Source organism: Dendrobates tinctorius, unplaced genomic scaffold (genome assembly GCF_039654945.1).
Source record: "Dendrobates tinctorius isolate UK_male_01 unplaced genomic scaffold, ASM3965494v1 ptg000270l, whole genome shotgun sequence".
NCBI lineage: Eukaryota > Metazoa > Chordata > Amphibia > Anura > Dendrobatidae > Dendrobates > Dendrobates tinctorius.
The window spans coordinates 7,938,785-7,965,000 of NW_027361937.1; the positions used below are offsets into that span (position 1 = coordinate 7,938,785).

General features: G+C 42.8%; 1 protein-coding gene across 5 annotated transcripts in view; it reads right to left on the reverse strand.

Moving 5' to 3' along the window:
• The window catches only part of LOC141069643 (arf-GAP with SH3 domain, ANK repeat and PH domain-containing protein 1-like), a 328,366-nt gene that overhangs the window by 13,366 nt on the left and 288,784 nt on the right, over positions 1-26,216 (reverse strand). For all 5 annotated transcript variants that reach the window (XM_073559383.1, XM_073559384.1, XM_073559380.1 and 2 more), the window contains exons 13-22: positions 25,568-25,616; positions 23,963-24,126; positions 22,609-22,742; positions 21,299-21,390; positions 20,800-20,986; positions 11,909-11,994; positions 11,693-11,808; positions 10,087-10,154; positions 1,661-1,768; positions 1,166-1,391 (exon numbers count right to left, since the gene is read on the reverse strand). In XM_073559383.1, the coding sequence (XP_073415484.1) occupies positions 1,166-1,391; positions 1,661-1,768; positions 10,087-10,154; positions 11,693-11,808; positions 11,909-11,994; positions 20,800-20,986; positions 21,299-21,390; positions 22,609-22,742; positions 23,963-24,126; positions 25,568-25,616 (1,230 nt within the window). The remainder of the gene's footprint in view (positions 1-1,165; positions 1,392-1,660; positions 1,769-10,086; positions 10,155-11,692; positions 11,809-11,908; positions 11,995-20,799; positions 20,987-21,298; positions 21,391-22,608; positions 22,743-23,962; positions 24,127-25,567; positions 25,617-26,216) is intronic.

A 26,216-nucleotide genomic window follows, 5' to 3' on the forward strand; every position in this document is an offset into this window, starting at 1 on the left:
ATATAAATCTCAATGGAAGTACTTTACGGCAGTGGTGTACACAGTAGAAGGGGCCTATAGCAAATCTAGGCTCTTAGGCCCCCCATTATTGTGTCTGGCATATGTTTCACCATTCCTTTCCATGAACCTTAGAACATTTCTACCAGAAAGTAAAGGGGATAAAACTAAGAAGGACTGAATCCCATCTCTCCCCTATACTTATCACATAAGCGGTGTTTATGCCTTTGCTTTGAGGTCAGATTTATGTGTAAAGCTTAAAGTTTCCCTGTTCACACAGAGTTCATTTTACCAAAGCTTTTACAAAAGCCTTGAAAAGTCCCAAAATACTGGTGCAACTAGAGGTTGTGTAAAAACGTTGGCTTCCCCATGCCACTTTCTCCCAGCTCCGACAAAGCGGGCAGAGCCGGAGCATAGCAATCGGTGCTCATCAAAGTCACGATGAGTGTCAGCGTCCACTACGCCACAAATCTTACTCCAGCAGGGACTGGAGTAAGATTTATGGAGAGGGGCATGCCACTTGTCCGAAGCTCCCGATTCATAAAGAGGCATACGCTTGTTCATGTATCTGGAGTGTCCTACTCCAGCTAGTCTCCTCATCAAGACCGGCGTCAACAACACCGGTCTTGATGAATCTGGGCCTCATTCTTTTGCTATGAATTGTGGTTCTAGCTTTAGAGAAAAATAAAGCACGCAAGTCGGAGATCACTCTACCAGAATGTGGCTAGATATTCCTAAAAATAGAAAACAAAAGAGGGTCCTTTCAAATCATGTACCAGGGCATTTAGCCAATTTGTTCACCTACCATTATTACACCTAGCAATTATTTATTATATATTATATATGTCTTTGCATATTTTGCCTCCACTGTTACACCTGTGAAAAACTGATGGACATGTGAAGAAACGCTCCATGTAAAACTGGTTCTTTACCATATGTCCTCCATAGGAACAACACTGTGCATCAGTTTTACCTGACGTGTCTCTGTAAAGAAATCAATTCTATTTTTCAGTAAGTTGGTGTTTTTTACTTTGTTAATTTTCACTGTGAATAGTAATTTACGGAGGGGCAGACTGAACATAATGACCATCATTCAATCTCCTGATCTTTGCATGCCAGTACTTGCTGTAAGTCTTTAACACGAGTGTCACTTTTTCGGTTCCCGTACCTCTAATAGGATTGCGTGGAGGCAGTGGGGGTGTGAAGGGAGCTGTTGGTGTCATGGCATTATCAGTGCAGGATTGTCCTCCGCCTATATCATAGCGTGAATCTTGAGACACCTGAGATGCTCGCCTTAAAAACGACGTCGGCGGTCCCCTGTCGGAGAACTGAGCGCTGGGAGATTGGAAGCAACTGTATGGTCGTAGAGATCTCTCCTTCTTAACAGGGCCCAGCTAAGAAGAGGATAAAAGGACTTTAGAATTGTATATGTACAATGTTCATTTATCAAGAATGGACACAATACGGGATCATTCTAAAAACTGTACTGAGAACATGCCCAGAAAGACTATTCATCCTTCACCAGGTTTCACCGAATATGGATGGCCAGTACAAATCACTCAAGGAATAAAATGTTTGATCACCACTAGTCAATTGTTTATTTACTGGTTGTTCAATAATCAATCTACTACTATTTCAGGAGTATTGCTGCCTTTATGCTTACCTTTTCATCAAGATCATCATCACTTTCATACATGTCATCTTGGCGTAGCCGCCACTCATATTCCACATGGACACGCATGTTAAACTGATTGTTCTGAGCTTGGAGAAGCTATTGAAAAGAAACCATATTTATAAAGATCAATGAACAAAAGTATGATTAAAAAAGAAGACAAGTAGTTGAGTGACTTTATAATTTGGTCCTCTGAACTCAGTTGAACCCCTTTAGTGCATTTCCATTGGTACTCATTTTTTCAAAACTTGTGCCCCATTAATCATGCAGATTATTGAGGTTTTCCGCCTCCCTGAACATACAGTAGACCTCAATGATCAGCTTGGCACAACACTTGACACATGGAGTTTATATTTGATCCCTGTTCATTGGTACCTATTAGTAACGCTAAGTAAAACATTTGATCTATATTAAAGGTGTTTGACAGCCGCATCTCTACATGAGGGTTGTCGGGTCCAAATCGATAAGTCTGCAGTCACTGTGTGACTGCAGACTTAGGAATCCCCCCAGGATACGCATTGTGGGCTGCGGCCAGTTTCTGACCCAGGACCAAAGGATATGTATGGGTCATAGATACTCCTAACCAATGGGCGTGGGCTCGCCCATTGGTCAGGAGTATCTATGACCCATACATATTCTTCGGTCTTGGGTCAGAAACTGGCATATCCCACCAGACCACAATGCGTGTCCTGTGGGGATTCCTAAGTCTGCAGTCACACAGTGACTGCAAACGTATCGATTTGGACTGACAACCCCCTTAAAAGAATAGCATAACTGCAGCTGGTCACGTGACCACAAGTACATTTGCTTCTCACAAAATTAGAATATCATCAAAAAGTTAATTTATTTCTGTTATTCAACACAAAAAGAGAAACTAATATATTATATAGATTCATTACAAAAAGTTATCTAATTTCAAGTGTTTATTTTTGTTAATGATTATGGCTTATAGCCAATGAAATCCCAAAAGTCATTATCTCAGAAAATTAGAATAATTAACAGAAAACAATTGAAAAGGCTTCCTAAGCGTTTAAAAAGGTCACCTAGTCTGTTTCAGTAGGCTCCACAATCATGGGGAAGACTGCTGACTTGACAGAAGTCCAGAAGGCAGGCATTGACACACTCCACAAGGAGGGTAAGCCACAAAAGGTCACTGCTAAAGAAGCTGGCTGCTCACAGAGTGCTATATCCAAGCATATTAATGGAAAGTTGAATGGAAGGAAAAAGTGTGGTAAAAAAAGGAGCACAAGCAGCCTTGAAAGGATTGTTAAAAGGCCATTCAAAAATTTGGGGCAGATTCACAAGGAGTAGACTGTTTCTGGAGTACAGAGTAGTGAAGGAGATAGCAGAAGAAATTTTTGAACCACTCTTCATAATCTTTGAAAATTCTTGGAGAACAGGAGAAGTCCCAGAAGACTGGAGAAGAGCAAATGTTGCTCCTATCTTCAAAAAGGGGAAGAAGGTGGACCCAGGGAACTATAGGCCGGTGAGTCTGACTTCTATACCAGGAAAGATCTTTCAACAAATTATTAAACAACATGTATGTAAGTACCTGGATAAGAATGAAGTGATTAACTAGAATCAGCATGGGTTTGTAACTAATAAGTTATGTCAGACTAACTTAATTCCCTTCCCTGTCCCTTCTATGACAGAATCACTGACTGGGTGGATCAGGGAAATGCTGTAGGTATAGTATATCTTGACTTCAGCAAAGCATTTGACAAAGTATTTCACATCATTCTTATTGAAAAAATGACTAAGTATAGAATGGACAAGGCAACTGTTAGGTGGATTCATAACTGGCTTAGTGATCGGACCAAAAGAGTGGTCATAAATGGCTGCACATCCAGTTGGAAGAATGTCTCAAGTGGGGTACCACAGAGTTCTGTCCTGGGCCCTGTATTGTTCAACATCTTAATCAATGATTTAGATGAAGGAATTGCGGGTACCCTGATTAAATTTGTTGATGACACAAAGCTAGGAGGGATAGCTAATACTAGAGAAGAGAGAGAGGATTCAAAGAGATATAAATAAACTTGAGGAGTGGGCAGCAACTAACAGAATAGTTTTTAACTGGGAAAAATGGAAAGTACTACATCTGGGCAATAAAAATGAAAAAGCATATACAGAATGGGAGGAATATGGATAAGCAACAGCACATGTGAAAAAGACTTGGGTATACTAATAGATCAGAAACTGAATATGACTGAACAGTTTGATGCAGCAGCAAAAAAGGCAAATGCAATTCTGGGATGTATTAACGGAAGCATAGAGTCTAGATCACGTGAAGTCATTATTGCACTTTACTCCTCTTTTGTCAGACCTCATCTGGAATACTGTGTCCAGTTTTGGGTGCCACATTTTTAAAAAGACATCAACAAACTGGAGCAAGTTCAGAGATGAGCGACTAGAATGGTGACGGATCTGCAAACCATGTCCTATGAGGAACAGTTACAGGTTTTGGGAATGTTTAGCTTGCAAAAGAGAAGACTGAGAGGAGACTTAATATCGTTCTACAAATATCTCAAGGGCTGTCACATTGTAGAAGGATCATCTTTATTCTCATTTGCAAAAGGAAAGACTAGAAGCAATGGGATGAAACTGAATGGGAGGAGACATAGACTAGATATTAGAAAAAACTTTTTGACAGTTAGGGTGATCAATAAGTGGAACAGGCTGCCACGAGAGATGTTGAGTTCTCCTTCCATGGAAGTCTTCAAATAGAGGCTGGACAGACATCTGTCTGGGTCAGGGGGTTGGACCAGATGACCCAGGAGGTCCCATCCAACTCTACCATTCTATGATTCTATGGGAAGCAGGGTAACCCGATCGCAGGGGATTATTCATCAGGTGACTTGCCACCTGATGAAGACGGAGGTTATCCGCTGAAACGCGCTGTGGAACTTAATAAAGAAGAAAACCTTTCAAGCTTCTCCCTTTGCTTTGCGCTGCCCTGCGATCTGGTTACCCTGCTTCCCATGTTTATATCCTCTCTAGAGGCACCCGACAGGAGCAGCATCGGATTACTATTACCAGCGCCCTGAGAACTGTCAGCCTGGCGCTCCATCTATCTGTCTCACTCTGACTATTCTATGATTCTATGGCAGTGTTCCCCAACTCCAGTCCTCAAGACACCAACAGGTCAGGTTTTCAGGATTTCATTAGTATTGCTCAGGTGATGGATTTATTGCCTGTGTAAATTATGTATTTCATTTGGAAATCAAGGTCCCAGAGTCTGGAGGAAGAGTGGAGAGGCACACAATCCAAGCTGTTTGAGGTCTAGTATGAAGTTTCCACAATCAGTGATGGTTTGGGGAGCCATGTCATCTGCTGGTGTAGATGCACTGTGCTTTATGAAAACCAAAGTCAGTGCAGCCATCTACCAGGGAATTTTAGAGCACTTCATGCTTCCCTCTGCCGAGAAGCTTTTTGGAGATGGAAATTTCATTTTCCAGCAGAACTTTGCACCTGTCCACACTCCCAAAAGTATCAATACCTGGTTTAAAAACAAGAGTATCACTGTGCTTGATTGGCGAGAAAACTCATCTGATCTTAACCCCATACAGAATCTGTGGGGTATTGTCAAAAGGAAGATGAGAGACACCAGACCCAATAATGCAGACAATTTGAAGATTGCTATCAAAGCAACCTGGGCTTCCATAACACCTCAGCAGCGCCACAGGCTGATCGCCTCCATGCCACGCTGCATTGATGCAGTAATTGATCTAAAAGTAGCTCGGCCAAGTATTGAGTGCATTTACTGAACATACATTTCAGTAGGCCAACATTTCGGATTTTAAAATAATTTTTCAAGCTGGTGTTATAAAGTATTCTAATTTACTGAGATAATGACTTTTGGGTTTTCATTGGCTGTAAGCCATAATCATCAACATTAACAGAAATAAGCACTTGAAATAGATCACTCTGTAATGACTATATAATATAGTAGTTTCACTTTTTGTATTGAAGAACTGAAATAACTTTTTGATGATACTCTAATTTTGTGAGAAGCACTTGTATGTGATATGCATATTTCTTGCCACATTTGGACTAGATATACCCAACTTCGATCAATACAAGTGAATTGAGTGAAACCATGCACATCTAGTTGGTATGTGTCAAGAAGTATGAATATTGCATATCTGCAGGCACGTGACTGCCCGCTGTCACCACAGACACTGTAGAATTCAGACAGCATGCGTTGCACAAGCTGTGAGGATTGAGATGTCTGCAGTCACATAGCGAGATTGGAGGCTTAACAAAAGACTGGACAAGAATAAAGTAAGTTTACCAGTCAGAGCAAGTAAGAGCACATGTTAGAATTAAGAGGTTGTGGAAAGTATAGCACAGTGGTCCCTTCTAAACAGGGCCAAAGTACAAATCTCTGCTCAGTGCTGGATGTATAACCATACAGAGAGAATGCCCCTTTATTTTAATGATTGGTAGTGGTCACTGGGGTTGAACTACTACCAATTAGCTAGTATAATCCTATTCCTATGTAGAGTGGTTTTTCTATTTTAATGTTAATACACAATATTACTAGAACTTGTAAAAATCGTCATAAAAGATGTCTACCTATTCCCGATCTAGGATGAAACAATGTTTTTCCTGTTTGCAGTGCTACAGTATATGTTAGCAATCTGTGCACTCCATACTCAATACACTCACATTGACCACAGATTCTCAATTGGATTAAGGTCTGGGCTTTGACTACGCCACTCCAAAACATTTACACGTTTCTCCCTTTAAACCACTCAAGTGTTGACTGAGCAGTATGCTTTGGGTCATTGTCTTGTTGGAAGGTGAAACTCCGTCCCAGTCTCAAATCACCCAGTAGAGGAACTGCATTAGCATAGGTTTACAGTAAAGAAGATCCCCTTGTTGTGGCCGCTGGGCATGCATGAATTCACCAAATTATGTGCTAAGTATCTTCGTATTTTCCTATTTTCTAGAGCAGTAATGAAATTCAAATTTTATATACCGTATATACTCGTGTATAAGCCGAGATTTTCAGCACATTTTTTTGTGCTGAGAACGCCCCCCTCAGCTTATACACGAGTCAATTGTTCCAGAAAGCCGGCGGGGGAGGGGGAGCGGCGGGTGACAGAGGCAGGAGTCGGCGGCTGTGGCTAAAACCTGTGCCGCTGCTAAAGAGAAATGAATATTCATTTCTCTTATAGCGGGCACAGTGACACCCGCAGCCGTCGGCTTCCAGAAGATATCCTACTCACCCTCCTGCGCGCCCTCGCAGCATCTCGTTGGTCTGGCGCCCTCGCAGCAGCATCCCGTTGGTCCCGGTGCCAACAGCTCTTCCTGTGCCGAGCGATCACGTGGCCCCGCTCATTAACGTAATGAATATGTACGCTTCTCCATTCCCATAGGCATGGAGGGAATATTAATTAGCTTAATAAGCAAGGCCACATGATCGTTCGGCACAGGAAGAGCTTCGGCGCCGGGAACAACGAGATGCTGGGAGGGCGCCAGGACCAACGAGATGCTGCGAGGGCGCGTGGAAGATGAGCTACTTCAGGGTTAGGTTTGGTTTCTGTGCTGCTTATCTGATTAATGCTCTCCTTTCCTAGGCTGACAGTTTTGGTGGGCCGTCCTCTCTTGGCAGATTTGTTGTGATTTGATGGTGCTCCTGGGGATCATCAGAAATTGGTATATTTTTTTTTTTTATAACCCAACCCTGACTCCTCAAGAACTTTGTCACTGACTTGTTTGGAGATCTCCTTGGTCTTCATGGTGTTTGGTCAGTGATGCCTCTCGCTTAATGGTGTTGCAGCCTCTGTGCCCTTTCAGAACAGGTGTGTGTATACTGACAGACCATGTGACACTTAGATTGCACAAAGGTGGCCTTCCTTTCACTAATCATGTGACTTATGAAGGCAATTGCTTGCACCAGAAATTTTTAGTGGCTTCATAGAAAAAGGAGTGAATACATACGAACATCCCAATTTTTATTTTATTCCATAAATTTTATTTATGCCTATATTTTTCTCACTTCATTTCACCAACTTAGACTATTTGTTGCTAATCCACTACATACAATTCGGATTACAAACATATTTAACCCTTTAGTGACTGGGCCAAATTTTTAAAATCTGTAAATGTAAAAACCGCCATAAATAGTAAATCAAACCCCTCATTATCACCCCCTTAGTTAGGGAAAAATAATAAAATAAAAAAAAAAAAGTATTTATTTCCATTTTCCCATTAGGGTTAGGGCTAGGGTTAGGGTTAGGGGTGTGTTGGCGTTAGGGTTGGAGTTAGAATTGGGGGGTTTCCACTGTTTTGGTACATCAGGGGCTTTCCAAACGCGACATGGCGTCCAATCTCAATTCCAGCCAAAAAAGTCAAATGGCGCTGCTTCCCTTCCGAGCTCTGCCATGCGCCCAAATAGTGGTTTACCCCCACATGTGGGGTATCAGTGTACTCAGGACAAATTGCACAATAACTTTTGGGGTCCTGTTACCCTTGGGAAAATAAAAATTGGGCGTGAAAAGATAATTTTTGTTGCAAAAATATGATTTTTTAATTGTACGGCTGTACGTTATAAATTTCTGTGAAGCCCTTGTGGGTTCAAAGTGCTCACCACATAACTAGATAAGTTCCTCGGGGGGTCTAGTTTCCAAAATGGGGTCACTTGTAAAAAGTCAAACGGCGCTCCTTCCCTTCCGAGCTCTGCTATGCACCCAAACAGTGGTTCCCCCCACACATATCAGGTATCAGCGTACTCAGGACAAATTGCACAATAACTTTTGCAGTCCAATTTCTCCTGTTACCCTTGGTAAAATAAAAAAATTGAACCTGAAGTAATTTTTTTTGTGAAAAAAAGTTTAATGTTCATTTTTTTGAAACATTCAAAAAATTCCTGTGAAGCACCTGAAGGGTTAATAAACTTCTTGAATGTGGTTTTGAGCACCTTGAGGGGTGCAGTTTTTAGAATGGTGTCACTTTTGGGTATTTTCTAGCATATTGACCCCTCAAAGTGACTTCAAATGTGATGTGTTCCCTAAAAAATAAAATGGTGTTGTAAAAAATTATTTTTGCATCGCTTTATTCTACGAGCTATAACTTTTTTATTTTTTCGCTGATGACGTTGCATGGTGGCTCGTTTTTTGCGGGACAAGATGATGTTTTCAGCGGTACCATGGTTATTTATATCTGTCTTTTTGATCGCGCATTATTGCACTTTTTGTTTGGCGGTATGATAATAAATCATTATTTTTTGCTTCGTTTTTTATTTTTTAAGGGGTTCGCTAAAGGGGTTAACTAGTGGGACAATTTTATAGGGCGGGTCGTTATGGATGCGGCGATACCAAATATGTGTACTTTTATTGTGGTTTTTGTTTCAAAAAATGAATTTTATTAAGGAATATTTTTTTTTTTTACACTTTTTTTTTTTAACTTTATTACAATGTCCCAGGTGGGACATCACTGTCATGTGTCAGATCGCTGATCTGTCACATCACAGATCGCTTTGACAGATCAGCAATCTGTCACAGGCAGTGCAGAAGGCTTCCTTGTGCCTGCGCTCTGTAGGGAAGGAGGCCCCAAGAGCAGCGCTGCACATTCCGCTGCTGCGGGGGTCTCAGGGAAGCACGGAGGGAGCCCCCTCCCTGCCGATGCTTCCCTAAACCCCCGGTAAACTGCGATCATGTCCGTGACCGCCCCTGACACATAGTGCCGGGTGTCAGCTGTGATAAGAAGCTGACACCCGGCCGCGATCAGTGACGCTCCCAACGGGGGGCGCTGCTGATCGCTATGACGTACTATTCCATCCTTGGGACTTAGAGGTCCCAGGACACATGGACGGAATAGTACGTCTAATGTAGGAAAGGGGTTAAAAACAGCACCCCCTGACATACTGAAAACTGCTGTCAGGTAGTTTAGTAACCCTTCAGATGATTTTCAGGAATTAATGCAAAGTGGCATAACAGGAATGAAATGTGTGTTTTTACCACCTAAATGTTGCTAACTTCTGAACAGGTTACTACAGCCGGCAGACTCCAAGTCCGCTATTTGCCATGGCAGTTCATGGCCAAACATCAGGGCCACACAATCATGATGTCTAGGTGTTGATGCGGATTAAGAAGGAGCCCCAACACTCTGCTACCCATTTATACGATATGGTCACTATTGACAGCAGCAACTAAGGGGTTAAAAGATATGGACGGTGCAAACACTGATCGTGGCTGATGCAGCAAGTTGTCAGCTCTAGTGGACAGCCGACAGCTGCTGGATTGTCACCTGTATGGGGATGATATTCTCTTATATCTCAGGTCAGTATAAACACGTATTGGCGGTCATTAAGGGGTTAAACACAGGGTGTAATATAACAAAATGGGTATAAGGTCCAGAGGGATGAATAATTTCGCAAGCCACTGTATGTGTGACCATTTTAATTCTCTTACCAAATCTTCGCAAAGAGAAAGTTTCAGGCGTCTGGCAATATCGAGAGCCGTTTCCCCAACTTCATTTTCTGCAAAAATTAAAAGTTATGAAAAAAACATGAGAAATAAAACCAACAGAGCTGTAAAGGTGATACAATCATTATCGGTAAGTAACGCAGGTTAGGAATTGCAGGGTCTAGCTTCTTAGGAACTGGAGCATAGAAAATCGCATTTTTCACATTTTCATTCTTAGCAACTTGTGCGATGCTAATTTATTCGACATGCAAATTGTTATCCAATTTCATTCTATCACCCTTAAGGCATAAAGCAAGAAAACGAAATGAAAAGTCATCTGGTAATGTGAAAATTTAAGGAGATCTGGCCGAAAAGTTCTGGATCAGGACACGAAAGACGCTTGCAAGGAGAGGATACCGTATGTCCCATCATGTGCATTACTTCTGCTAGAATCGGCGCCATTTACTAGAGCGATCATTTATAGGATAATCCCAATTACTGTGTCATGATCCACAGGAAGAAAGCTGGAGAACAAAAATACCGCTATACTGTGAAGGGAGGAGTTGGGTGTCCAGTTAGACCCAAACTTTATACTGCAGTTTCACCAGAATTATTAACCCCTTAAGGACCACGGGTATTTCCGGTTCCATTTTTTGCTCCCCTTTTTCCCACGGCCATAACATTTTTATTTTTCCGTCAATATGGCCATGTGAGGGATTGTTTTTTGCGGGACGAGCTGTACTTTTGAATGGCACCATTGATTTCACCACATCATGTACTGGAAAACGGGAAAAAAATTCCAAATGCGGTGAGATTGCAAAAAAAAAAGTTGCCATTTTCTGAGACCCGTAGCGTCTCCATTTTTCGGGATCTGGGGCCGGGTGAGGGCTTATTTTTTGTGCGCCGATCTGTCATTATTTTTGATACCATTTTGGTGTGCATATTATCTTTTGATCGCCCGTTATTGCATTTTATTGCAATGTTGCAGCGACAAAAAAAATGTAATTCTGGTATTTCGATTTTTTCTCTTGCTGCGCGGTTTTACCGATCAGATTAATGCTTTTTATATATTGATACATCGGGTGATTTTGAGAAAGCGGCGATACCAAATATGTGTATGTATGATTTTATTTTTTTGTTTTATTTTGAATGGGGTGAAAAGGGGGTGATTTGAACTTTTATATGTTTTAATTTTTTTAATATTTTTTTTTTAAATTTTTTTTTACTTTTTACTTGCTTCAATAGTCTCCATGGGAGACTAGAAGCTGCGATCATCTGATCGCTTGTGCTACATAGAGCAGGGCTCCAGCCCTGCTCTACGTAGGAGATATGCTCACTTGCTATGAGCGCCAACTGCTGGGCGGCACTCATAGCTATCCAGCTATCACAGCCACAGGGGTCTCCTGCTGACCCCGGGTTGTCATGCTAACCCATCGGCGATCTGCAGTCATGTGATACGGTCGCCAATGGGAGGAGATAATGACACACTTCCTGCTCGCAGCATGTTAACAGTCGCGGGTAGATCGCGATTCCACATCGTCGGCTCATCGCCGGAGCCCGCAGCAAACATGGGGAGGTGTATATACGTCTGCTGGTATACCAAGGTACTTACTTATCTTTACATTGACTTTAGCTCTCAGGAAAAGTTTTATGCTCTCAGTTTTGTTATACAAGCTGCAGTAGTGAAGCGGGGTGTTTCCTCGGACAGTTTGCTTCATTAGGTTTCCACTGTAGAAAACACAATTTACATTTTTTACTCATCCATGCAGATAGCATATAAAATAAGCACCTCATAAAACAACTACATATATAGTATTAATTTGCTTACCTGTTATGTACCAAAAAGTCTACAATATGTAATGATGTTCTGTCTGACAATAGCACTGCCAAATGCAGAATGGTCTCACCAGCCTCCTGAAATAGAATAAGCAAATAACATCATTTACAAACATTCTGCTGTTTGCCATAAAGAAATAAAACAAGAACAATATGAATAGCTCAATACAACTAATAAACCAAGTGATTTCTCCAAATTCATCATAAATGGCACTTTTATTGACCACTGCAGTCTCAGAACCCCTCCATGACTAGTGTATTTGGCTCTTCGTAGAGCCTCTTTGACTGTTATCATTCATGACAAACAGAATGAACTGCCAAACACAACTTCTAGTTGCATTCATGAGGAATTGTAGCCCCTTCTTTAGGGTAAAATATTCTTTAGTTCACTAATATTCTTGGGTTTGTGATCTGCAGCTGCCTTTTTCAAATCCCATCAAAGTTTTGGGGTTCAAGTCAGGCGATTGTGAGGACCTCTTCAGAACTTCTTCTGAAAGCAAGCCTTGGTGGACTTTCCTGTTGGAAGGTTCAATGATGTCAAAACTTTAACTTCCTTATAGAAGCCATGACTAGAGTTGAGCGATACCGTCCGATACTTCAAAGTATCGTATCGGATGGTATCGGCCGATCTTTAAAAAAGTATCGGTATCGCCGATTCCGATACCGGAAGTCCCATTCAAGTCTATGGGACTTCCGGTATCGGAATAAGAAAAACCCTTTCCTGCCCTTGTACAGCCTCTCTGGGGTCTGTACGGGCCTTTCGGGGGGCTGTGCCGGCCTGCCAGGGGGTCTGTGCAGGCTCCGGTGGTCTGTGCCGGCCTGCCGGGGGGCTGTGCCGGCCTGCCGGTGGTCTGTGCAGGCTCCGGTGGGCTGTGCCGGCCTGCCGGGGGGCTGTGCCGGCCTGCCGGGGGGCTGTGCAGGCTCCGGGGGGCTGTGCCGGCCTGCCGGGGGGCTGTGCCGGCCTGCCGGTGGTCTGTGCAGGCTCCGGGGGGCTGTGCCGGCCTGCCGGGGGGCTGTGCCGGCCTGCCGGGGGGCTGTGCCGGCCTGCCGGTGGTCTGTGCAGGCTTCGGGGGTCTGTGCAGGCATCGTCCGATGGGACTACAAGTCCCATCGGGCGATGCCTGCTACCATGACAGTGATTGACACATTAGCCAATGATGGGGCAGTAATAGTCCTATCATCCGGCTAATGTGTTGAATGTAAAAAAAAAAAAAAAAAATTACATGCTACATACATGCTACATTCATACTACATACTACATACATGCTACATTCATACTACATACTACATACATGCTACATACATGCTACATTCATACTACATAAATACTACATGCAACATACATACTACATATATACTACATGCTACATACATACCACATATATACTACATACATACTACATACATACTACATGCATGCTACATGCTACATACATAACACATATATACTACATGCATGCTACATACATAGTACATGCTACATGCATGCTAAATACATACTACATGCTACATACTACATATATACTACATGCATGCTACATACATACTACATGCTACATACTACATATATACTACATGCATGCTACATACATACTACATGCTACATACATACTACATATATACTACATGCATGCTACATACATACTACATGCTACATACATACTACATATATACTACATGCATGCTACATACATACTACATGCTACATACATACTACGTATATACTACATGCATGCTACATACATACTACATGCTACATACATACCACATACATACTACATACATGCTACATATATACTACATATATACTACATGCATGCTACATACATACTACATGCTACATACATACTACATATATACTACATACATACTACATACATACTACATGCTACATACATACTACATATATACTACATGCATGCTACATACATACTACATGCTACATACATACCACATACATACTACATACATGCTACATGCTACATATATACTACATATATACTACATGCATGCTACATACATACTACATGCTACATACATACTACATATATACTACATACATACTACATACATACTACATGCATGCTACATACATACTACATACATACTACATGCTACATACATACCACATACATACTACATACATACTACATGCTACATACATTCATACATATATACTACATGCATGCTACATACATACTACATATATACTACATGCATGCTACATACATACTGCATGCTACATGCATGCTACATACATACTACATACATACTACATGCTACATACATACCACATATATACTACATACATACAATACATTCATACAATACATACATAGACATACAGTACATATAACATAGAGTAACATACTTACCAATACTTGTCACATTGTTCCCCGAAGCCATTGTCTTTTCCGGAATAAATATTAACATAACAAACCACAAAAATACTCACCCACGATCCGAAGCAGTCCACGAGTGTGTCCCACGACGATCTTGGGTAGAGAACTGCAGCATCAGCTGATGCTGCCGTTCTCTACGGGCTGCAGGAATCCAATGACGGAAGGTAGGTATCCTTCCGCACTGTATTCCTCCGCCACTTAAAAAAAAAAAAAGTCCCTAGTCTCACTTTATGCCATTGCTGTGTGGGAAATTCCCACGCAGAAATGGCATAAAGTGAGACTAGGGACTTTTTTTTTTTTAAGTGGCGGAGGAATACAGTGCGGAAGGATACCTACCTTCCGTCATTGGATTCCTGCAGCCCGTAGAGAACGGCAGCATCATCTGATGCTGCAGTTCTCTACCCAAGATCGTCGTGGGACACACTCGTGGACTGCTTCGGATCGTGGGTGAGTATTTTTGTGGTTTGTTATGTTAATATTTATTCCGGAAAAGACAATGGCTTCGGGGAACAATGTGACAAGTATTGGTAAGTATGTTACTCTATGTTATATGTACTGTATGTCTATGTATGTATTGTATGAATGTATTGTATGTATGTAGTATATATGTGGTATGTATGTAGCATGTAGTATGTATGTGGTATGTATGTAGCATGTAGTATGTATGTAGCATGCATGTAGTATATATGTAGTATGTATGTAGCATGCATGTAGCATGCAGTATGTATGTAGCATGCATGTAGTATATATGTAGTATGTAGTATGTATGTAGTATGTATGTGGTATGTATGTAGCATGTAGTATGTATGTAGCATGCATGTAGTATGTATGTAGCATGCATGTAGTATGTATGTAGTATGCATGTAGTATGTATGTAGTATGTATGTAGTATGTATGTAGTATATATGTAGTATGTATGTAGCATGTATGTAGCATGTAGTATGTATGTAGCATGCATGTAGTATATATGTAGTATGTATGTGGTATGTATGTAGCATGTAGTATGTATGTAGCATGCATGTAGTATGTATGTAGCATGCATGTAGTATGTATGTAGCATGCATGTAGTATGTATGTAGCATGCATGTAGTATGTATGTAGCATGCATGTAGTATGTATGTAGCATGCATGTAGTATGTATGTAGTATGTATGTAGTATGTATGTAGCATGTATGTAGCATGTATGTAGTATGTATGTAGTATATATGTAGTATGTATGTAGCATGTAGTATGTATGTAGCATGCATGTAGTATGTATGTAGTATTTTTTTTTTTTTAACATTTAACACATTAGCCGGATGATGGGACTACTACTGTCCCATCATTGGCTAATGTGTCAATCACTGTCATGGTAGCAGGCATCGTCAGATGGGACTTGTAGTCCCATCTGACGATGCTTGCACAGACCCCCGGACATCAGCACAGCCCCCCGGCAGGCCGGTACAGACCCCCACAGGGTGCACAGACCACCGGCAGGCCGGCACAGCCCCCCGGCAGGCCGGTACAGACCCCCACAGGGTGCACAGACCACCGGCAGGCCGGCACAGCCCCCCGGCAGGCCGGTACAGACCCCCACAGGGTGCACAGACCACCGGCAGGCCGGCACAGCCCCCCGGCAGGCCGGTACAGACCCCGGGCAGTCCACACAGCCCCCCGGCAGGCCGGCACAGCCCCCCGGCAGGCCGGCAGAGACCCCCGGAAGGCCCGAAATGACGGCGCATCATGATGCGCACACACCGCGCATCATGATGACGTCAGGCTGTCAATCAACTGAACTTCCGATTCCGATGCCGAATTCCGATATTGAAAAAATATCGGAAGTCGGTATCGGAATTCCGATACAGCAAGTATCGGCCGATACCCGATACTTGCGGTATCGGAATGCTCAACACTAGCCATGACACTTTCTTTAGGATTTCGTTATACTTTATTAAGTACATCTCATGCCCTCCATATGCTGCAGGTTGCAGTACTAGAAAAATAAAACAGCTTCATAGCATCATTGAGCCGCCACCATGTTTCTCTGAAGGTAAGTTGTTCTTTTCAACTTATATGTCTCATTCATCCGCCTCCAGACACACTGCTGATCCATAGACCATAATTTTTTTCAGTTTTGTGTTACCCCTTGTGGAAGGTTGGCTCACTTAGGCTAGTTTCACACTAGCGTTTATTTCCTGCAGCGCACGGCGCCGCTAAGCCCCGCCCCCTCCCGGCTCCCTGCCCGCCCCATCCGGTCATCGCCGCCTACTAGCGCACATGGGCGCTTGTGATCTGCGCACCCTATCTTTAGCATAGGGTGCGCAGATTGTGCGCTGGCCGTGCGCTAGCAGGATTTTGCCGTGCTCTGCGCACTTTTGAAGGTACGCCGTGCGCGCCGAAATGCAACATGCTGCGTTCGGCGCACACGGGCGCACCTTCAAAAGTGCACAGCGCACGGCAAAATCCTGCTAGCGCACGGCCAGCGCACGATCTGCGCACCCTATGCTAAAGATAGGGTGCGCAGATCGCAAGCGCCCATGTGCGCTAGTAGGCGGCGATGACCGGATGGGGCGGGCAGGGAGCCGGGAGGGGGCGGGGCTTAGCGGCACCGTGCGCTGCAGGAAATAAACGCTAGTGTGAAACTAGCCTTAGCTGCTCCTCGAGATAGACACAGGTACACATGGGTTGAAGTCTTTGGGTGGTTTATTGTATCATAAACAAAAAATGGTAAAAGAAAACAGCCTTGCTGGCTCAAAAGGAAATAGAAAGTTCATAGTCGGTCCTGCCCAGTACTTCTGGGCCAAAACACATAGTAGCTCTGATAGGAGCATCAGCCTAGAGGCTTGCTTGCCTCCACACAACACAGACCACAGAAAAAAAAAACCTGGCTGAACATTTATTTCCCCAGCCACACCCTTGAGGTGGAGATATGGTGAGTAGGCGTCCTGCCCATCTCTTACCTACTCACCTAAAAACCCGCCCATAACATGGCCGCTTAACTCCTTCAGCATATATCATGCTGAAAAGAAACTTATGGGTTTCTAGATCACGGAAGAAAGCAGTCTCCGTGATACATATCTCCCCTCACATATCGTGCCAGTGACCCTGTCACATATCCCCCCCCTTTGCCCAAAGCCGGGGGCTTTGGCACCTTCAGACACGAAATAGGGAATTTGGGAGAGGGCATCTGCATTCCCGTGTGACTTCCCGGGCCTGTGTTCTACATGGAACTTGAAATCCTGGAGGCCTAAGAGCCACCTAGTCACCCGGGTGTTCTTACCCTTTCTCTCCCTTAATCATCTCAGAGGGGCATGATCGGACACAAGTTTGAACCTCCGGCCTAGTAGATAGTACCTCAGTGTATCCACGGCCCATTTTATGGCTAGACACACCTTCTCCACGATGGCGTAGTTCTCGCATGACGATGTTCTTCTCCATTGATTACTTGAGACAGCATGGCTCCCAAGCCAACTTCTAAGGCACCCGTCTGGACCACGAACTCTTTGCTGAAGTCTGGTGCGACCAGAACCGGATGTTTACACAGAGCTCTAAATCCCTGGAACGCCATCTCGGTGTCATCATACCATTTAATTATCGTTGATTTGGTGCCTTTAAGAAGATCTGTCAATGGCGCAGTGATCATAGCGAAATTCGGAATGAATAGCTGATAGTACCCCACAATTCTATGAAACACCCTCACTTGCTTCTTGGAAAGCGGTTGCGGCCACTCTTGGATCACCTCGATCTTGTTGATTTGCGGCTCAATTTCACCTCTCCTGACGACATAGCCTAGGTACTTGGCCTCTTCCTTCCCTTTGGCACATTTTTTCGGATTTATCGTGAACCCCGCATTTCTTAAAGCATCCAGTACCGCTTGTCCTTTTGGCAGATGACTAACCCAGTCAGGGCTAGAGAGCACTATGTCATCGAGGAACGCTGTGGCATACTTCTTATGTGGAGCCAGGATCTGATCCATCGCCCTCTGGAAGGCGGCCGGGGCCCCATGCAGACCGAAGGGCATCCTGGTGTATTGAAAACACCCATCAGGTGTCGAGAAGGCTGTCTTCTCCTTAGAACTCTGGGACATGGGGATCCTTTGTCAGGTCCAGGGTTGTAATATACCTCGCGTGTCCAAGTCTCTCAATGAGCTCGTCCACCCGAGGGATAGGGTAGGCGTCAAAACTAGAGACTTTATTCAGCTTGCGGTAGTCGTTGCAGAATCGCCACTCACCGTCAGGCTTCGGTATGAGGACGATGGGACTTGACCATCCACTTTTCGACTCCTCTATCACCCCGAGGTTTAGCATCCTCTTCACCTCATTGGATATCACCTCTTTACGTGCTTCCGGAATTCTATAAGGCTTGAGGTTCACCCTTACGTGCGGTTCTGTCAACACTTCATGCTCAATCACCTACGTATGCCACGGCAACTCTGAGAATAGGTCCTGGTTCCGTTGCAACAGCTCCCAACACTGTTGCCTCTGGGCCGGCACTAGAGTCTCTGCAATGGTGACATCGTCCACGGTGAATTTGGGACTGGCTCCCAGTCAAGGGGTTTCCAGCGATTCTCGGTCTTGCCAGGGTTTTAGCAAGTTCAAGTGATAGACCTGGTGCAGCTCCCTTTGCCCTGGCTGGTGTACCTTATAATTAACTTTTCCCAGTTATTCCACCATCTTGAATGGGCCTTGCCACTTGGCTAGGAACTTGCCCTCCACTGTGGGGATAAGCACTAGCACGCGGTCCCTTGGCTGGAATTGCCTCAACCTCACTGATCAGTTATACACCCTTGCCTGTGCCTCCTGTGCCAGGTGAAGATGCTCCTTCACAACAGGCATCACTTTCACCATCCTCTCCAGCAGCTGGGCAACATGCTGTATGATGCTCCGATGTGCTGTGACCTCAGCTTCCCACGTTTCCTTGGTGATGTCCAGGAGCCCTTGCAATGTCGTGCATACAAGAGTTCGAATGGCGAGAAACCAGTAGAGGCCGGGGGAACTTCCATGATGGAGAAGAGCAGAAATGGATGCAGGTAATCCCAGTCTCGACTGTCCTTCTCAATGACCTTTTTAAGCATGGCTTTCAGGGTTTTATTGAAGTGCTCTACTAGGACATCGGTCTGTGGATCGTACACTGAGGTTCGCAGGTGGGCAATCTGGAGGACCCTACAAAGTTCTTTCATAACTTTGCTCATGAATGGGGTTCCCTGGTTGGTCAGACTCTCCTTTGGCAGGCCCGTCCTAGCTAAAATATGGACAAGTTCCAGGGCGAAACTGTTAGCTGAAGAGTTCCTTTGGGTACTGCTTCAGGGTACCGGGTCACATAGTCCATGACCACTAGGATATATTTGTGCAGTCGTGCAGACTCAACTAACGGACCTACTAGGGATTGTGCTCAAACGGGATCTCTATTACCGGTAACGGGACTAGAGAACTTTGGAAATGCGCAGAGGGAGCGGTTATCTAGCGGGTGGGGAAGGATCTACAATAATTCAAGATCTCCTGATAACAGCCCGGCCAATAGAACCTCTGCAGTGTTCTCTCCTGTGTTTTCTTCATCCCCAGATGTCCCTCCAAAACATGAGAATGGGCCATATCTACAACCCTCCGCTGGTATGGCCCTGGAACCAACAGCTGCTCCACTATTTCACCTCCCCTCAGTGTAGCCACGCTATACAGCAATTCGCTATTGACTGCAAAGTGTGGGTACCTGGTGTCAGGCCCTTTTATTGTGCTTTTGGATGAATAGTGAAGCAAGCACATCTTGAAGTTCAGGCATGTGCCTTACTGTGCAAATTTAAACCTCACTGCCTGCAGCCCCCAAATCTTGCTACAGGTGTTTTCCAGTCATTTGACGGTTTTTGTTCACCAGCCTCTTCAGGAATCCGGTAGCCCCCAGAGACAGCCTCTTCTTTCTTCTACATCCATGGTGGTGTAGCCACTAGTTTTCCTCTAACTTTGAACTTGCAAACTCTGTTTCCAACTGTATATCTAGGAACATTTGAAAGCTTTGTATCTTTTTGTATAATTTTCCTTCTTTGTGCATGGCAATTATTTCTTCTTTGGACAACTCTCCTGATAACCCAAGAATATTAGTAAACTGTAGGCTATTGCCCATGAGGAATGGGATAAGATTCCCCCTGGAAGGCTGCTGGAAGCTGGAGTCTGACTATGCATAATGTTTGCAGCAGGTCATAACAGCCAAAAGTGCTCCACTAAGTACAAAGACACTTGTCATGAAGGGGTTGAAACACTTCGAGGCAATAAAAGTGTCATTTTCTGTTGAATTTGGAGAAATCACTTGATATAGTAGTTGTGTTAAGCTATTCACAATGTTCTTTTTTCACTGTTTGCTAATAAACCTATTTTGCAATGGGGAGCAAATTTTATTTACAACTGTATGTGATATTTTCTAATGTGCATACACAAAACACGTGAATATTTCTTTACATTCTTAATGACAATACTACAAGTACACAGGATCACATTGAATACACAACAATTACCTGTGCTGGTTGGGGCAAGGGCTCTGTCAATTCAACCTTTTCTGCATAGGCCTGGATCAGTGCAAAAATATCCTTAAACCGAACAGCATCTTGAAGATCATGCTGCCGTGTCAACGGGTGTAAGTTGCTTCTTTTCGTATATAACCAGTGTACATACTTGGAGGTAATGAAATCTTTTCTAGTGTTCCTATTAAATGTAACAAAAAAAAGGTACATTAAATAATAGCTTCAATAGCTTCATGAGGTCTTTAAAGAGTAACAGCATTTCCAAAAAAAACTTTTGCTATGCCACTCTCAGGTAGAAGGGTATAGATGAAGGCTCAGACTGTGTTACAGCTCATACTCGGCACTTGTGGACTTGTGATGTGGTACAGCAATAGGAAAAGTGACCAAGACTTTCTAACTATCACTCAGACATGGCATCTTTTTAAAGTAGAGTTTTACTCTTTCACGTAAAAGACACCAATAAAGTAAAATGTTAAAATCATGATCTACTCACATGGCACTGTCTATAGTAGGCTTGATTGTCGGAGATGGGAGATTGGCCTCTACAATGTCATTGAATCCAGAGTTACCAACATTTTTTGCTAGCTGAAAATACACCATGGAGATGAGATAAGTGAGCAGAGTATGTCTATCATTAATTAGTAGTAATAATATAAAAACTGATATCTTTCAGTCTACATCCCTAGACCTCTGGATACAGCGACAATAATGGCACCATAATGATCATTCAGTCGTCAGTTTACCACATATGCGTTCTATCAGTGTTTTTCATGGATGGTGCTTAGTCTACGGGGTAGTTCACACGTACGATTTTTTTTCCTTGGACTGAATGGTCCCAGGGCTGCCACTAGGAATTTCAGAGCCCCATACTGGCAAAAATTTTCGGGCCCCCCTTGAGACTCCAGCGCAGCTCCGCCTCCACCCCGCGTACCTTCCACAGTCCCACCATCCACTCTTGGAAAAACTCCACTTTTGCACCACGTCCTTACCGATCACGCATTACCAGTTCCCATCTAACACCAGATCACACATATAGCCAGGAACCTTTGTTTTTTTTTGGTCAAAAGGTTTTTTAAGCCGCCACCACGACAAGATAGACTTTTCACGAATCAAAATTGACAATGCAAATTTTCAAGTCAGTGAAAATTAAAAAAAAATCAGACAGCAATCAGGTAATGTCCGGGACCTGTCTGATTTTCCTGGACTGTTTGAAAGGAGAAGCTTCAGAGTTTCTTCTTTTTCCCCATCAGAGAAAAACTTATGAAACTCTGGAGAAAAACTAGCACTTGACCAAACTCTGATGAAACTCTGACCAAAAACACTGATGAAATTCAAAAAGATTTTACACAGCAATGGAACAACAGTTAACAAGCAGGTTTCTGATATTTTTAGCTCTCCCAATTTAGCAATGACATAAGGCTTAAAGAATTTTAGGTAATATGTGTAATGTTATTCAGCTTTTTTAATCCTTTACTTTACGACTTATTCTAGCTCTCATAGACTTGCATTGAGAGTTTGTGACCGATACCTCTGACTTCCGGTCAGTCAGAAGCTGCGGTCACAAGATGGCTCCGCGGGACCACAGCAGCGCCAGGAAGAGCAGATGTCATCCGGTGGTGACTATAATATTGGGTGCAGGAACCTGCCTTTAGTAGCACCACTGCAGTGCTAAAATAAAAAATAAAGATGGAGTAGTGCTTTAACAATTCGTCCACTATTTTATTTTGTCCTAAAATTTTTAATTGCCTAAATCACTTTTTAAATGGTGGGATGTAAAAATAATAGGAAAGGGTTTCCTCTCACCAAGAGCTCTGAGGTTCCAAGTTTGTCAAGCGAGAGAGACTGGATACGAGAATGATGGACTCCAAGTTCTCTGTGAACCCCAGAACATTCAATACAAGTGAGGATACCCAGATTTATAGACAGCCATGTTGGATCTGGTAAATAAAGATACATACATCAATCGTATATTTTATGACATATGGATAAAAAAATGAAAATAGAAAGAAAAAACACATGTAAAAGCAAGTAGAAAGATAAAAAAAACGCTCCTATGTTAAGCACATGCTTGACGTTAACACCGCCACTTCTCACATCACAGTCAGCTATTATCTACTGTATGGAGGTTACTGGACATTTCTTATTAATATACACACCGTGGAGTTTGGTCTCGCAGCACATTTATCGCTGAGAGTTGCCAGCCGGTGTTTGTAAATGTGAAGCCTTGATTGTCTTAGGCTAGTTTCACACTTGCGTATGGAGGAGCTGCGGACTTCCTCCGTGAAGCTCCGCCCACATCCGCACCTCCTCCGGTCAGCTCTGCCTCCGTTGGCATGCGGCCTGCGTACCCTATCTTTAGCATTAGGTACGCAGGCCGGGCCGATGTATGCGGATGCCTCCGCATGCGTCGTTTTGATGGTGCGGCGATCTGCGCCAATCGCAACGGAGGAGGTGCGGCCGTGGGCGGAGCTTCACAGAGGAAATCCGCAGCGCCTCCATACTCTAGTGTGAAACTAGCCTTACCGCTGCAATGCAGGTAATGTGAGATCTGACTGCCCAGATTTGCCTAAATTAGCGGGGACTTGTTAGATAACATGACTTTCAGAGCAAAGAAAGTCCCATACACGAAATGTGAGAGAACTAGACCCCTGTAGAAACTAAATCTTTGCATCTATGCACCTGATCTCATACATTTTTCCACTAATTTATTGCACTAGTTTTCTTAGTGCAATGTGTAATATAAATCATAATGTCCTTTAAAAGCTGCTCAAGATAGGAAATGGCTATAAAGAGGTTTTCACACAAAGAACATTTATCTCCCCTCTAGAGGGTAAGGAAAGTGTATGATCTCTGCAGGCCTCAGCAAGGACCCCACCAATCACTAAAGGGCATTCCAAATCTCCAGTTTCTCCCCACCCTTCCATTCACAGTCTATGGGACTCTTCTAGACAACATGACAATAGGTGATAAATATCTTTTGTTGGAAACCACAGTAAACGCAGTAATTTCACAAGGATGTTTGTAAGCTATATAAGATAGAAAAAACATATATAGATCTAGATCTACCCCATATATGATTTTGGAGGCATAGCAAATGCATTTATACATACAAGTCACATTCTATTTTGTGCAGAGTTTGACTTATGCATGATCTCACCTGGGGCACCACAATCGCAGCACACACTATTCCCAGGCATTCGCCTAATATCCTCGATAATGGCTTTGGTAAGATCTTCTATACTGTTCTCCTCACTGGGGCGAACTTCATGAAATGCCATGTTCAGAGCTTCCTGCTTGCTGTTAGTCAGCACAGAGATCCATCTGAAACAGAAATATTTGTCACAGAGCTCTCCCAAGCACCAGCATGATCAGACATTCTCGTTTGTAACATCTGAAGCTGTTCCAGTCGGTGGGCTTTAAAGGGTATCTTTTCAGCAGGTTTTTGCTATGTAATCTGAGGGCAGTAAGAGGTATGGGCTGAGACACTGATTTCAGGGATATGTCAATTATTAGGCTGTGTGCTGTTGTTTCTATACAATGAGTGAGCAGAAGATTATTGCTGCTACTACTGATTGGCATATTAATATCACTTGTGGGGGTTAGCTTTCTCCGCTCTTCTACATGCTATATTTAAGAACTCTGATTGTCTCACAACTGCTGTACCCAGTAATCTAAGTGATACATCGTTGGAACCAGGGTCTCTTTCTCTACATCAGGCTGCTCTCAGCTGAGATAGCAAAAAGCTGCTGAGAGATTCCCTTTAATATAACGTCATTAATGTAAAGAACAACCACTTCAAAGTTAATGACGGATATGTAGTCCAATTTTCAGTCTATTATTTTCATCTGCAGCCTCCACCCCCACTCTGAAACCAAGCGTCATCAGCTTCAGGAAATGAACTACAGGGGCTAGTAGAGTACCTGCTCTACTAAGCAAGCATTGGTAGTCAATGCCCAGTAGCAGCTATTGTCTTAGTGTGCACTATTTTTCTCAGCGCATAGTGACAGTCTGTCCCTCGCCAGCTCTAATGAGACGTGGTCAGCCAGCAACAGTGCATTGCAATGAAAGAGTGTGGAAAACAGAGACCAGATCCACCCCCTGAGGAAGCGGGAACTATTGAACGCGAAACGCACGTAGGGGTATGTAGCTGAGGTCCAGGCGGGACTAAACAAAACTATTGGTAATTATTTCCCTTTTCATTAATACAATGTTTGAATTTAGAATAGCTTAAAACACGGAGCACTATAGTGATGGTTATATTCAGTGTCCTTTCTCATATAATTGTTGCTGCATTATTTGCAAACTCACAATATTTAAAGGCACATGCACGTAATATAGGGGTATACTTATAAAAAGAGATTGTCTCCCCCCTCTTTTTCTCTCTGTTTTGCCATCATTAGATATATCCCCACCTGAGTCCTTGGCTGTTGTTTACACTCTTGGATTGAGTCACATTTTTACAACTATGTAACCCATGTAATATATCGACAATAAATTGAAAAGTGATATTTTTTATGTAAATGGGATTTTTTGATATTTAATAAAATTTTCAAAAAACTTTTTTTCCTTTGGCATTCAAGGACTATTTTTTTCCTTCTAAAAGAAATTTCATGTTGTGAGTCGCCTTTCACATGGGTGTAATGATTTACTGGTATTCTCCATAAGATAGCATTTTTAAAAAAGTGAATTGCAGATTGCTTATTTAGAATGTAATCTATCAAATGGTCTGAAAGTGCAGGCACCATTTATCATTTTCACTTACGCAATACACTCCTGATCATCCTCGGCCAAGAAATGGTATGTGCGGTTATCTGGAATTAAGAACATTTCACTTTTTATATACTGTTCTCCATTTAAGAAAAATGCAATAACTTATTAGTAAATGTTGGATAAAAATGTAAATGCTGAAAAAGTTTCATAAATATCTTTAAATGTTTACTTTGCCTCTTTTTTGCGTGTTGTGACAATTTTCTCTATGTTGTGGCATTTCTGCTAAAGTCAGGAATGGAAGAGTCACCATGCTGATTGTCACTAACGCCTCAGAAACTGATAATTCTGTAAACTTATTTGGTCAATACCAGAGATAGTTTTCCCATCGATGTCTGAGAATATCAAAGGTGATGACCAATGGGACCACAATTCTTGGTGTCACTACAACTAAACAGACAGCTAGCCAGGTCTACTAGTCTACTTCAAATAGTTATATAGCAAAAATTAAAGAAAAAAAAAAAGTGCTTATCTGCATGACAGATAAAGATTATTCTATAAAATGTACATTAAAGAAAATGATCTTCAACAGAAATATAATATTTTGTAAGAAATTTAATATTGTAGCACTGCTTAAGGAGGTTATCCAAGTTATCTAAAATGCATATACAAGCAACAGTACCGCAGAACATTTAAATAACACA